Below are 14,308 nucleotides of genomic sequence, written 5' to 3' on the forward strand. Positions count from 1 at the left end.
GTCAAGAGCATTGTATTCTCTGTTGTTGTCAGGGGTCCTTTTAGAAGAAGCATAAAGGTACTGGATGCTATCTCACTTTATAAACATGGGGGGGGGTAAGCGGTTTCACAGGGTACTCACATTACTAAAATGCATGTAGGGCCGGACCACTAGACAACTGTTGTGTGTTGCTGTATCCATGTTTAAAATCTTAGAAAGGGCTGTGGTGATGCTTTTTTTTGGATTTTTCACTGATAGCAGCCAGGCTGAACATTTCAGCCTCCTCTGCCTCGTGCAGCTTCCACATCAGCACTCATATACTTTACACTTGAGGTACATACCAACAGAGAAACCTTCGATATACTAGAGTTTTGTTGATGTTGTTGATATTGTGTGTGTGCATAAAGTCCATGTGCCCTGTCTGCTGCAGGAGGAGCTCTATAAAAGTTAAACCATGGCATAGTTACTGGCTGGATTAAATAAAATTAGGCCAAGCTTTGATCTTCTATAGTCACTGGTCACATCCCCATGCACGCAACCTATGAAGGTAGGAACACAGCATGTCGCTAGGGTTGAATATTCAGTATAGGAGGGGAAAGTATGCCAGAGGAACAGGAGGGGTACTCTTTAAACTGACTGGGCATTATACAGCATCATTAACCCCAGGGGCACTGTCCGAGTCCTTTTTACTCTTCTAATCCCTTCTCCAGATGTGTGTACTCCCCGTCTATCCTCATCATACTTCTTCTTTCTCTTTCTCTGCTATTAAATTAATTCCATTTAGAATTTCTCCTTTTGGAAGAAATGGAATAGGACCCTGAGATGATAATACAGAAGATATGATAATACAGTTCCCATATTTCTACTAAGACAAGGAACCTGGTATAAAAGAAATATATATGTAAAATAAATTATATATATATATTCATTCTAAAACATTGCACATTAATAATATCTGTGTAGGTAAAGGTGGACAGAATGAGAACTACTGACCGCTTCAATCTGATTCAAGGTCTGTGATTAATGCCCTGTCATGGCTGAATCAACTGGACACTCTGAATGTTTGTGCTCACCAGAGAATAGCACTCTGTCCTCTTGGTGAACCATCACTGTGTGCCTGTGGTCCTGCGGTGACCCTGACCCTTCCGGTTCTTAGTATCTTTCCCAGCCTGAGGAGCCCGGGCTGAGGCAGAGGAGCCGGGAGAGGCCGGAGTCAGCTGGAGGACAGCTGAAGGGCCTCAGCCTGTCCTATCCTGTCCTGCCGGGTCATTCCAGATTAGTTTTGGTTGGACAATAAATATTTTCACTTGCAAAGGAGGTTCAAGGATAAGTAGCACATTGATATGGGCCCCTGCCCATATCTGTTAAAATTGGAAACCCTTGTATGTCACTGAACAATTAACTTTTTTTGTTCCTGGTCTTATAGTAGCTCTGACCTAGCCAGTATGGTTCATCTATCCCATTTAAAAAAAAAAAAAAAAAAAAAAAAAAGGAGTGGAACTGGCTGGGTCAGCTGGAGGACAGAGACTATCCTCAGGAAGTTAGCTGCTTGGTTTAAAGTTAGCTGGCTATAGGATTGATCCGAAAACACATAATTTTATGTCTTTAGAAAATGTGATTCTTTTTTTTTACTCGTAGCAAGGACATGGTTTTAAATGATGTTTTCGTATCATCAATGCAAACTTTTAGAACAGTACATCTACACCTATGCCTCAAAGACAAATGGAAGCAATGCGTGTTGTAAACTTTAAAGATAGGTGTATTAGTTATTCACCATGGCTTTGAAAGTTACTATGCTATGACTTTAATGCAGTTAGCAGACTATGGTATCCAACTGAGTAAATTAAGCCTTTTTCTGACATCAGCCTCAACATGAACAATTAAAAACTACCTTCATCCATCTGGCTTTTGGCCTGCAGCTTTGTTTACAGTGTATCTGTGCTAGTTGTGTAATTAACATGTGGTCAGACACAGATATTAGGAACAGCAAAGCAGAGAGATTTCCAAAAGAGTGGACTGAGGGTGGGATTAAGCTCCTTGCAAATACTACATTAGTAGTAATAAACCTGCATCACCTTTATCTGAGATGTGTGTGTGCATATGTTTGTGCGTGCGTGTGTGTGTGTCTTGTTCTCACAAGCCCATTGTCCTGAGCCTGTCCGGGCACTGGGTCCCTCCAGTTCACTGAACAGTGGAAGATTACAGTCACTCCTTTGATGCTGCTGTGTCAAGACCAATTCCTGGTCCCTGGGTCCACGTGTCTGTATGGGCCTGCACATATTTTGTCACCCTAACCAAAGGGTCTACGCGGGATCAACATGCAGCATGAAACTTAAGTCCATGCAGAGTGCAGGACAAAAACCACAAGTGGTTGCATTGTGTAGCTACACATTCATTTGCATTAGTGCAAAACAACCAATGCAATGTATCAGAATACAACTGATAATAGATATTTTCAAATATTTTTCTATTTATATAGCAATATCCAAAAGTTGATTAAAGGCTTCTATATACGAATAAATACCCTCCCATGTGTTCTTAATGTTGCCTGACACCTCTCAGGACTGTCGTTGTGTACGATTGACATCTTTACAACATCCCTGCTCTTGATCTTTGGTGCGTCTGTTAGCATGCAGCAGAATTCCAGGGCACCTTTACGCCTGTGTGTGATAACTGGTGTGGATAGATGGATTGATTTAACTTAAAAGAGAGAATTGTATGGATGGAAGTGTAAAACTTCTACATAGAGTTGGGTGATTGATGATATTTGGGATGAATCAAAGAATGACTCAGTTGCTGCCAGGTCAAAAAGGTTTGCTGAAAACTTTGCTATTTCCTCAATTGTAAACAAGAAATTTAGTGAACATAGAGAGCGAAACCACATTCAAGTCTCTAGCTAGCGCTGGGCATGTGTGCCTTGTGTCCCAGTGTCATAATGCCTTCAAAAATCTAATAACATGGTGAGCAAGGAGTGACGATTTTACTCCCGGACAATCAGATGGTGAAACTATCACAGGAATAGTACGTGCAACTACACATTTCAGCTGCTGCTGTTGTCCTCAGAACAAACCTCACAATGTTCCAGTGCCACTTCCTAAACATGTCCATGCATGAGGGGGATTTGGCATCAGAAGAAGTATGTGTTTGTATGTGTGTGTTCATCCTAGGCTATATTTGTCCATATTTGTCAGGTCAGCCAACTGTCCACTAAGCCTGGTGTCTGACTTTGTGGTAGTTGACTGCCATCATTTTCTATGCGTGTGTGTCTGTGTGCCTGTGTGTTCCTGTCTGAGTATGAGTGTGTACTTTGAGTGTACTTTGAGTGTACTTTGAGTGTACTTTGTGTGTGTGTGTGTGTGTGTGTGTGTGTACGCGCCCACATGCCTCTGAGATGATAAAGTCCATCCGTCAGACTCATAGTTGCTCCAGTCTGTCTTGCAGTACCTCGTCCTCACACTGAGGTCAGCAACCTCCCAGCAGCAGCAGCTCTTACGTAATTTGGAAATTTAGTTCACAGTAAACACAGGATTAGATTTTTAACCCAGAAGTATGTTTGGTGTCCTCTTCATCAGATCATTGGTGTAACAGCTCAACAAAAATCTCTCATCAGCATTGTTCATACATCCTCACTTACATTCAGATTTCAGTGTTATCCTTTGCTCATTGCAGTCAGTTGTTGTTTGTCTCACACCATGTTTGTATCTTCCATACATCATAATCAACAACACATTGCTAGTTAATGCAGTCAATTTTGCAGTGGATGATTCAAATAAACAGCAGGAGCTTGATACTTGATACGTCAACCTATTTTTTACTGCGTGAGAGAAAAAAACAAAAGTTACAGATTTCACATTATTTGTTGTATTCATTAAGAAAATCCATTCAGATACATTCAAACTGTAGCCGTTATTTATTTACTTTAGAGTAAAGTGATTTTGACATTTAAAACCATACTAGTGTTGAGAGGTATTGTAATAAGCATACAAAAGAGAGGAAAACATTAATGTTGGTAACAGATTCGATCTCAAGCACTTTGCGTTACGTGCAAATCTGGTTGTTGCTTTACATAACACACACTGGACATGGATCTCACAGGTAAAGGGAGCAGGTCTTGTCACGGTAAAACACTGTACATACATGTACAAATTAAAATGTAAAATGTTGAACAGTGACTCGACTCTTATAGGAACATGTTCCAAAATCTACACACACGGTCACACATACTCCCTTTTGATGCATTGCTGTTGGTCTTCCTCCTCCTTTCAGGCTGAGCAGTTCAGCGCTGGTTCATTAAACACAGTGCAGTGTGTGGAGCATAAATCCAACATGATTCTCTTTTTTCGGTCTTGACTTACTTCACAGTCCATATCTCAGATTTTCCAACAAAATGAAAGTAAAAACTTCAATCCCATCTATCAAGGGCTTTGATCAAGGTGTTGTTGAACCTTATGGTCTGAGGGGTTTGTCATTCTAATAAGTTAAGGTAACAATTGATCGAAATCACTGTTCAGATTCTGACTGATATGGAATTCTGTGGCGAATTCGGATATTAAGGAGTAATACAATTTCTGATGCCGATATTGTGGCCAATGCACTGTATGCATAAGGATGTCTTTATCAAACCCCTGTGACAAAGAAATATAATTAAGACTTGATATTTTACAATTCAGTCATGAACTTTATCATGAATAACTATAAATAAAAAGGAAAACACAAATATAGAACTTGAATGAATAGAATAATTATTTTTAACATGAAATGTCAACATTAATAACATTAATCTGCATAGTTTATTCGGTATATTTTGTAATGTTTTTTTATCGGTGTATATCAGCAAACATAAATGTCAGCCGTGACACAGCAGCAGTGGCTACTCTGCCATCTCATGGGGTCACTGCCACAGTCCACAATATCATTTTGTTTTTTTTTTGCTAAGAGTCTGGCAACATCTTGCTCAACGAGAAGTCTCACTCTCGACTGTGCAGCAGTTCGCCCCTTCTCTGTTTGTTGCCTCTCTCACTCTCTCTCTTTATTATTAAATGGTTAATGGTTTGTAATTATATAGATCCTTAGTTTGTATGAGCTCTAACAAGTAAGCCATCACAGTCAGAGGTAAAATCCAAACTGCAGGAAAATGGAGGTGGTGATGGTTAAAAGTCCAAAAAATTATTTACACATCCACATGTATAAATGTAGGTTGAAAAATACCATTATTCCCCTTTAAGTACCACGTTATCAGGCATCTACTCTCTAGTCAGTTGACTCAGTGGAGTGTCCTAATCTGACTGCTGATTTTGCCCGAGAGATGTTTTCTTTGAGTGATTGGGACCTACCAGACAGCTCCCAGCTTTGAGGATATGCACTTGTGTAACCTCCCTCCCCTGATATAAAACACCCTCTGGTCACAGCTTTAAATAAGACTGTTGACTACCCAGGTCAATCCACATGGTTAAGTTAGGGCTGAAAATTTAAACATGGATGCATATTTAAGTTTTTCATTCCAGTTCCCCTGACTACCCTTTTCAAAGCGGCTCAGGTTGATTTCAGCACCTTGGACAGCGGGCGAGCTCAGCAGGAGAATCTGGTTTCCTGCCGAGCTTCCACTTCACTGACTTAACCAAGAAGAGCAGGAGACGCTCAGTGCATGTGGGTGTGTTTGTCCTGGCCTCACAACACATCCCCTGTTAATGTCCCCAAATGTTTGTTCACAAAGCAGAGCGAGAGACAGGCAGACAGACGAGCTCTGCTGCATTAGTGTTTTTGAATCAATCGGTGACCCTGCCGACAGAGTGTTTTCTGTGTGCCGTCGAGACAGACATGCTCACCCCACTATGGCCTCTGTGTGTGTCTGATATATGGAAGCGTTTGTGACTTTGGGTAGTGTCCTGTCTGCTCGTCTCACTGTCACCCTCTGAATGCTGCTGGAAGAGGTTTGCCACTGGTGCCTCCCTCCTTCTTTTCCTCCTCTCCTCTGCCTCACTTTCTTCCTGTGTCTTTCCTGTCCTTGATTCATCCCTCCCTATTTTCCTCCTTACTTCCCCCATTTTGTTATCCTCTTTCCCTCTTTTCTCTTGTTCTTTGCTATCCTGTAACTGCTTCCTAAAATTGTCCAACCATCTTCCTCTTCACCCTGACCCTCTCCCGCCTTTCCCTCCTCATCTTTATTTTCTCGCTTCTCCAGCCACATTAGATCAGGTCACGGAGTCCAGCCTCAGTCAGGGGTCTCCGGTTGGAGGCTGGCACAAGAGTTGAAAGGTGACTTCAGGAGTAGTGAGGGTGGGAGTGGGCTGCAAGGGGAGGCGCTAACTAGCAGGGCCTGGGACCTGAACCAGACAGACAGAGAAACGTCATACCAAAACCCAGACTCCCCGACTGTGATTGCATTCCTGTGTGTGTGTGTGTGTGTCTTTGTTTTGGATTGTGTGTGAGTGCGTATGACTGGGGGTTCACAGTGTTAGTAGCTCAGAGCCAGCTGAGGCTGCAGTGGAGACAGACAGAGTCAGACAGAGTCACAGAGGCACAGAGCAGCACATAGCAAACACCACTGAATGTTGAGTTGCATGGGACTCGGATGTCTGCTCTTGGGGAGAAATTTGTCAGGTGAGAGAGCGGGTGCATGTTTTTGTGCAGGTCCATGTGAGTATTTCGTACGTGTATTGTGTCCACTATGATTTTTAATTGTTTTAATGCCTTGGAGTTATTTGTGCATTTTTGTGTTCAGCGGACTGTGATACTTAATAGCCTCGTGTCATTAAATGGGGGTTGTACAGTGACACGTCACCAGTAAGGAGGGGGAACTCATGTTGGATAATCCTTGTTGTCACTACAGGTTGTAAGCTGACCTCTGGGGGACAGATATCAGCGTCACGCCCAGAACCTCAAGGAGAGGTGCGGCCACTCTCACTTGACCAGAAGCAGGCCTCGGCCACAGATTTCTTATCAGGTATGGAGGATGAGAGCAAAACTACAGAGCGACACTTGTATGAAATGAAATGAAATAAATATCCTTACGAGAAGTTAAACAACTGATTCCATGAATGCATAACTTTGGTGCTTTGGCATCTTAAAAGACTTTTTTTATACAAACAAGGAACAGACAAAAGGTATGAAAATACAGTAATATTTGTATAAACAGAGTATATTTATTTAATTTATTCATCACATGGTAAAGCAATGATGCACAGTTCTGTTTTTCTCTTTGTGCAGTACTGTACTGAATAATATTACACATGGATCGTCAACAAAAACAAACATTCTGCATTTGATTTTAATGCTTGATCGCCTTTTTACCCTCCTGTTTTGTCCACCAAATCTAAATTATTAATGCCCACCACCTCATCTATTCCTTCTCTTCTTGTCCTCTATTTACCACTTCATCCATCTGTCCATCCCCGACCCACCATTTTTCTGACAATTCTATCTCTTTCTTTTGTACTCCTCTTGTCCTTCTCTTTTCCCCGTGCCTCCCACCCGTTGTTCTTTGCCTCCCTCCTGTCAGCCTCCATGGCGGGTTATTTAGATCCTCTGGACTCTCAGAGCAGCCCTGCCCAAATGATGGATACTGGCCTGATGGGAGCTTTCTCAGGTATAGCTTGCATTATTTTCCTCAAACTGCCTCCATACTGGTAATAACAGCTAAACCACTGGCCTCTAACATGAACGTGGCATCTGAGTTTTCAACATTTTTATTTAGCAATAGTAATATATTTTTTCAAATTCAGAGAAAAGGTGCATTTGGCTTCCTTAGCTCAATTTTTTACAGCTTTTTCATGACTGAAACTTAAAAATTGTTTTGGCCTCAAGGAGCATACGCACGTTTGAATAAAATTGTAACAAATTTGGCTGGTGATGCAATTTTTGTCTTTACCTTAATTCAAAAATAAATAAATATTGTTTTGTTGTTCACCATATTTATTTGCATGCACACACCATCTTGCTTCAGTAAGATTATTCTGTAAGACTGGGCTGCACATATTGCATTATTCTTGATGTACCTTCGACAACAGTAACATTACTGCAAAGCTAAGTGAATCTGCTGTTGTTCCTTAGGTTTCACCCAACCTGGAGGGATGGGGGTCAATGTGGAGGTAGGAGCTGCAACTCTCCAAGCAGACAGGCCCCCAAGTATAGCAGAGCCCCAGCACGCCACACCCCCAGCAGGGTTAGAGGCCCCTAAAGAGCACGGCCCCATGCTGCCTGAACCCCAGGTTCCTCGCAGCCCTGCAGACCTGTCAGCAGGTACGACACGTGCAGATTAGCTCACATGCCACAGACAGAAGTGCATCTCGTTCAAAGTAAACTGGTCTTCTTCAACCATGCTCTACTTATAGGAAACTGTTACATAATCTTTTTGAGCTTTATCAGAAATATATACATGATCTACAATGTAATGTTTTAGTATGAGCGACAACTCGACACATGAAATATGCAGAAATATTTTAAATCACATTTAATAACTAGTAATCATTGCAATGATAATGACCCAATTTCAAAGCATTGTTCACAGTGGTACTTCAACTAGCGAACCTTTGAATCATTATTTTATCCGCTGGCTGCATTTTTAAATCAGCGACAATCAAGAGATGTTTTTTCTATATATTGTACAATCTACATGATCATATAGGTACATGAGTGTGCTGCACTGCCTGGCTCATTCCACAGAGGGGTGCAGTATTCAGATCAGCTGTCTGTCTTTGCTGTTCTATAGCTTCTTCAACACACACGCCATCTCCAATGTGGATTCAGCTCAAGGTCATTGCACATCTGATGCTGACATATATAGGGGGTGTGCCATCATCTAATAGCTTGAAGACATATACTGTATACATGTGTTGAGGCTGTGTGTGAGTGTGCACGTACATAGAGAGGCTGTCTTTGTCTCTCAATGTTCACTCACCAGCATCTCACCCACCAGTGGCCTCCCTTCGCCCCCATAGGGCTCCTCTCCAGTTCAATGCATGTCTGAGCCTAGTTGGCGTGAAGTCATAGCTGTCACCATGCTGTGGCTTGTGGCACCAAGTAGAGCTGTGCTAGCATCCCGTGTGGCCAGTGGAACCACGCACAAAGCATCACAGCAGCTCAGCCCCCATGGTTCCTTGCTACACAGCAGGTGGAAGAACCCTCTGATATTTTGGCCCTGCTTTTTTTTTTTCGACGTGCAGGCACAGAGGTGTTGCATCTTCCTCTGGTGAATACTAGGATGTTAGACTTTCGCTCAGCACCACATAACCCTGAGCTGAGTCCAAAAATATGCAGCCTTGTGACAAATTACAGGACAAACCCAATTATACTTAGTGAGTAGAATAATGAATAGTGAAAATAGATGTGTCCATGTAGGTGCACTGTATGTTATAATAATAATAATAAACTAATCACGATCAGTGGAGTTTGGAAAACTGCTGAACGGGCTGATCATTCAGGTAAAAAAGATCAGAGCCACAGAGAGTCTACTAAATAATTCCACAAATGTCAGTCTGTCATGCCTGAATGTGGAACACGTATCTTGTGAAATATTTATATTATTGGCTTAGCACGTGTTTTCTTAATGGACTGGAGGAAGCTCAGTTTCATACTTGATGCAATTTGGACACTAGCATCATTGGGAGTGGGGCAGCGCACAGATAGACAAGTTGACGACCTTCGACCTTCATCCCGGTTCTGCTGTCCTTTATATCGAGCTGAATTACAGAGCATTTATTTAGAGAAGTCAAAAACCTGGGTCTGATATTTTGTGATGGTTTGCTTAACACACCTCCAAGATAGCCAACATGCAATACTAAAGCGAATACAATTTAATTTTATGAAAAACAATGACTATAAAATGGTGCAAAAAAAGAGAATTGGATTGATCATAGCTCACATTTGCAGTTTGAACTGGAGTTGTATTTGTTTTTGCATTGACCAAACAACAGCAAGGTTTGAATTATAACAACTGAGCACAGAGAACGGAGTCGCAGCTCGACCTGCTCTGCAGCAGACAGAGATGATTCATTCACAAACTTTTTGAATTAATTTGGAACAAGCAGTGAAGGCAAAAAGGAAAATGGAGACACCTTTTAACTGATTTGTGTGTGTGTGTGTGTGTGTGTGTGTGTGTGTGTGTACTACACTGTTAAACAGGACAGTAACTCTGATAAGAACATAATTACAATATATTGCATTTTTTTGGCATATTAATAATCTGAATAGCTTCCACAACCAGTGATAAGAGCAGAAACAGAGACGACAGGAAGAATGAAAATATCCTGTGCTGATCTGATAATTCTACTAATTCTAATTTATCTCCATCAAAGTGCAGTAACAATTAATTGACATAGATTTTTGACCTTCCCTCAGTCACTGGTTTAGCTTTCCACTCACAGGTGTCATTTGGACACATCATATAAATAGATTTCATGTTAGGTCTATGAAATTCCCAGCCTAAGAAAAAGTAGCTGCCAAGTTCGCTTATATTTTAAATCCTGCTCTGTAGACATCCATCTTTAATCCCTTTTCTTAACTTCTAGAATTATTCTAGAATCGCCAGTGGCTGATCAGCAGATTGGGTAAAACCACCGTGCTGAAATAAAATACCTCTACAATTTTGTAAATGTAAAATACCTTTATCACATGCAGCATATCTGACTGCATGCAAGAGCTGTGAACAAAATGTACAGCCCATTCTTGGGCCATAAAGTTGCCCATCAAAACATTTATATGCAGTATCAGTATTTACATGGTGGGCTATAGTGTTATACTGATTTGAGTATTACTTGCACTGTTTTCACCTGTTCATTTTTTGGAACAGCCGGCATTTTATTGTAAAGTTTTATCTGGCAAGACTCAAACTAAAACAACTGCATTTCTCATTTGATAGATAATAATAATATCTAGATTAAATAAAACCCTGGCTTTAGTCCAGCATCTAATTTAATGTAATCACAGAAGGATATGAATCTATTCCTGTGCTGTTTTCTAATTCATTGTTGAAATTATGCAGTAACAGCACAATATGCACATGTAGCAGGATGGCTGATATTTGCTGCTCCCCCAAACCTAATGAGATTGCGACACAACATTTAAGGGATTCTCTTTCACTGGGCATTTCCTGCTTCTAGGATGTATATGTTGAGCGAGCATTGTTCTGTCAAGGATTTGTTCAAATGAAATATTACCCTCTTGAGAGCCACAGTTCTGTGAGGGGTCTGACAGTTGCTCCACTTTAGCTTTGTATGTATATGTGTGTGTGTGCTTGTGTGTGTTTCCGTGTGCTTGTTTGTGTTTGGCCAAACTGGGCCAAAGTATAAAACCAACTTTGATACAGAGGGCCATTCTTCCTCCAATTGTTTCCCTGTCATCTGCCTCTTCTCCCTTGATTACCTTCTTCCATTTAGAATAAATTCACCCTGACATCTGCTGTTTGCCATTGCTGGCCTTCAGACCTAAGCTTTGTGATGTAATGTCCTTAAACCAAAAACACTGTTTTAGTTGCAGCATTGTTGCCTAATTGACCTCCTTTCTTCCATGAAGCAGTATTTTTGTTTGTCTCTGTGTCCATGTTAAGTGGACACGATACTAGATGACACTGTTTACGTTATTTTATACGAATGTTTTGTTACTTTTGTTACAGTTACTTTCTGTTTGATCTAGACTAAGGGAACCAATTCATATGCTCAATCAACCCCCCCCCAACTTTAAACTCTCCCCTCTTCACCCACAACAAGGTGCCTTAGGCGACAGCTGGGTTGACCAGGCTGGCTGCCTGTCTTCAGACCTCCCTTTCTCTCCCAGCGTAAATACGATGATCAGTCGCCATGCAAGCCATCTTGCAGCCAGCCCTGATGACCCACCCGACAGTTGGCCTAGCAGAGAGAGCACTGCCTATGCAGGAGGTGATGAAAGGGATGGAGAGGGGTCGGACCGAAAACAGAAAAAGAAGAAGAAAAGGCGACAGAAAGACGAGGGATCTTACGAAAACCTGGAGAGCAGGGGTCACCCTGAGATGCAAGCACTGGGAGAAAACACTCCCCCAACAGAGGAGTTCTTCCAGAGAATTGGCCCAAGGCGGGAGAGAGGAGAGGGCGGCTGGGAGGAGCAGATTGGGAAGAGTGGAGGCCGAGGAAAGAAGGGGAAGAGCAGGAAGAAGCTTCCAGAGGAGTGGGGAGTGGCGGCAGAACCATTTGTTCCTTTGTCTGCAGCAACTTCTCAGGTCACAGAGGAGGTGATGATGGATTTAGGGAGTGTAGCCCCAGCAAACCTGGAGGCCTCATTTACAGAAGTGGACACCAGCCACAGTCCCTGGAAAAAGGAGGTCTACCCAGATGAAGGTCTGGTTCCTGCCCCCCTGTCCGAAGACCTGTTCTCCCTAACAGGTGCTCCCGTTGGTCCACTGGTCCTGAACAGCGAGCTCAAAGCCACAGCAGCTCCGTTCACCATGCCCTCAACTGCCAACAATGCAACACTTGGTTCCTCTCCCATGTCTCCTCACTTTGGTGATGAAGTTGATCTCTTGATGGAAACTGAGAATGCCAGTTTGGGCAACGACAGCCAGGCCTTTTCTCCATCTTACTCTCCAGACCTTGAAGTGAGTGACATGGTTGACAGCGGGATGTTTGGCAACACCAGTTCCCTCCAGGAGTCTTGTATGCAAGTCATGCCTGAGGGAGACACCTCGGCCTTCAGCCCTGCCTCGGAGTCAAGTCCTGGGGTTTTTCCCAAGGGTGAGGTGTTGGCCTCAGCTCCACCTCTTTCACCGTCAGATGCGTCATGGGTCCTGAACGACTCGCAGATTAGCAGCAACAGTGAGATTTTTGACTTCAGTGATATGAGCACTTCAGGTCCTCCTCTGCGCTTAGGCTTGTCCTTTAACACCCTAAGCCCAGCACCCCTCCGCTCCCCCAAAACCACAGCACAGGAATTCCAACAGAAAGAGCCGAAGGATGAAACATCATCCCAAAAACAATCCAAGAAGTCTCGTTCTTCATCATCCTCATCCTCAGTGAAGAGTCCCACCTCGCCAGGAGCGAAGAAGCTCCCTCTGCAGGCATCCCCTGTCGGCAGCCCCTCTTCCCCTCCACCGGTCAACCCTCTGGGAGTTCCAGGATCTGGTCTTAACCCTGCAGCTAAGCCCTTCTTTCCCAGCTTTGCTGACCCCATGGAGGAGCCAGCTGTGGTCCCTCCACCTGCCCCCACCATTGAAGGTTGGTTGCAGTCAACCCAGGACAACCTAGAAGTTAAAGATAGAGTAACTAAAAGAAAAATACATCATGCATGATCTTTCTATCCAGCTTGAGTAGTTTAGATTTTTGAAATTCATTAGAGATTAGGTAGATGATTAGACCCTTATTTATTGTCCCTTGCATGGACACGTTTGTCTTGGCTGGGGCTTTTTGGCGTGTTTAATATGGTGTGTTTCTGAGTGACTAACGTACGCATGGACTCAAGTGATGACCAACTGGGGTTTTGCATTGGCTTGACCTTTAGCTTTGGTTCCCCACGATTCACTGCTGGGATGTTCTCACGATTAACCGAGTTGCTGTTGACAGGTGTGCTACAACTAACCAATCACGGAGTCTTTCTCTCTTTAGCGACACCCCTAGGCATCTTCACCACATGAAATCCTACCTTCTCTGTTTCTCTTCTGTCCAAGTGTATGTGTTAACACTGTAGTCGTGCTCTAGTTTCTTTGCATCCAGGTGTGAGGTGTCACTCTGTCTTCTTCTGTGTCCAATTAACGCGGGTTTCCTCACTAGCTGCCTGTCTCTTTACAACTTCCTCTAGACAAAACTTCCGAGGGCTATGTTGTTGTCATGTTAACTCACCCTCGCTGTTACGCATCAACAGTTTACATCCTGCTGTGTCTCCTGAGAATTACTTTTAACATTTCAAATCGTAATTTTCTGTTTTCGTTGATTTTACTTTCCATGTTCTGCGATGATTCCTGCCTTGCTGCTTCTGCAACATAGGTGAGTCCTCCTTTAAATCCTTTGTGTTTTGTTCATGCCTCATTATTGAGATTCTGGTATGATTCCACAATGATCGATGCAAGACACAAGCAGTTGGGAGCTTGTTGACTGCACAATTCAGCAACAAGGGGACAGTTGCTAAGAACAGAAATGAGATGCGGGCACAGTATCAAGTGCTTTCATGCCATTCTAAGTGTTAAGTAATTCATATTCAGTATAGGCTCTCGATTTCAAGAGGGCCACCTGCTCCCTCTCAAAAGGCAGTAGGTTCTTCAGAATGTCTTTTTGGTGTTAAAAGCAATTTGAAGATGATTCTGTTTTGGATTCTTCAAACTCGTGATATGCAGTGGAGCAGTTTGCTCCTTTTCTGATGTGATACATAACCC

The 14,308-nt window shown here is 42.7% G+C and overlaps 1 protein-coding gene across 11 annotated transcripts in view; it reads left to right on the plus strand.

Annotated features, from left to right (window-relative positions):
* LOC109629516 (microtubule-associated protein 4) overlaps positions 1-14,308 on the plus strand; it is a 94,450-nt gene that overhangs the window by 35,481 nt on the left and 44,661 nt on the right. For 9 of the 11 annotated variants that reach the window (XM_069511988.1, XM_069511991.1, XM_069511992.1 and 6 more), the window contains exons 3-6: positions 6,809-6,922; positions 7,478-7,564; positions 8,029-8,217; positions 11,682-13,157. In XM_069511988.1, coding sequence (XP_069368089.1) covers positions 6,809-6,922; positions 7,478-7,564; positions 8,029-8,217; positions 11,682-13,157 — 1,866 coding nt within the window. Of the gene's footprint in view, positions 1-6,461; positions 6,580-6,808; positions 6,923-7,477; positions 7,565-8,028; positions 8,218-11,681; positions 13,158-14,308 lie in introns of those variants that run through there. The other 2 variants (XM_069511994.1, XM_069511999.1) reach the window with 2 other exon arrangements.

The sequence above is a fragment of the Paralichthys olivaceus genome, chromosome 17 (genome assembly GCF_024713975.1).
Source record: "Paralichthys olivaceus isolate ysfri-2021 chromosome 17, ASM2471397v2, whole genome shotgun sequence".
In the NCBI taxonomy this organism is placed as follows: domain Eukaryota; kingdom Metazoa; phylum Chordata; class Actinopteri; order Pleuronectiformes; family Paralichthyidae; genus Paralichthys; species Paralichthys olivaceus.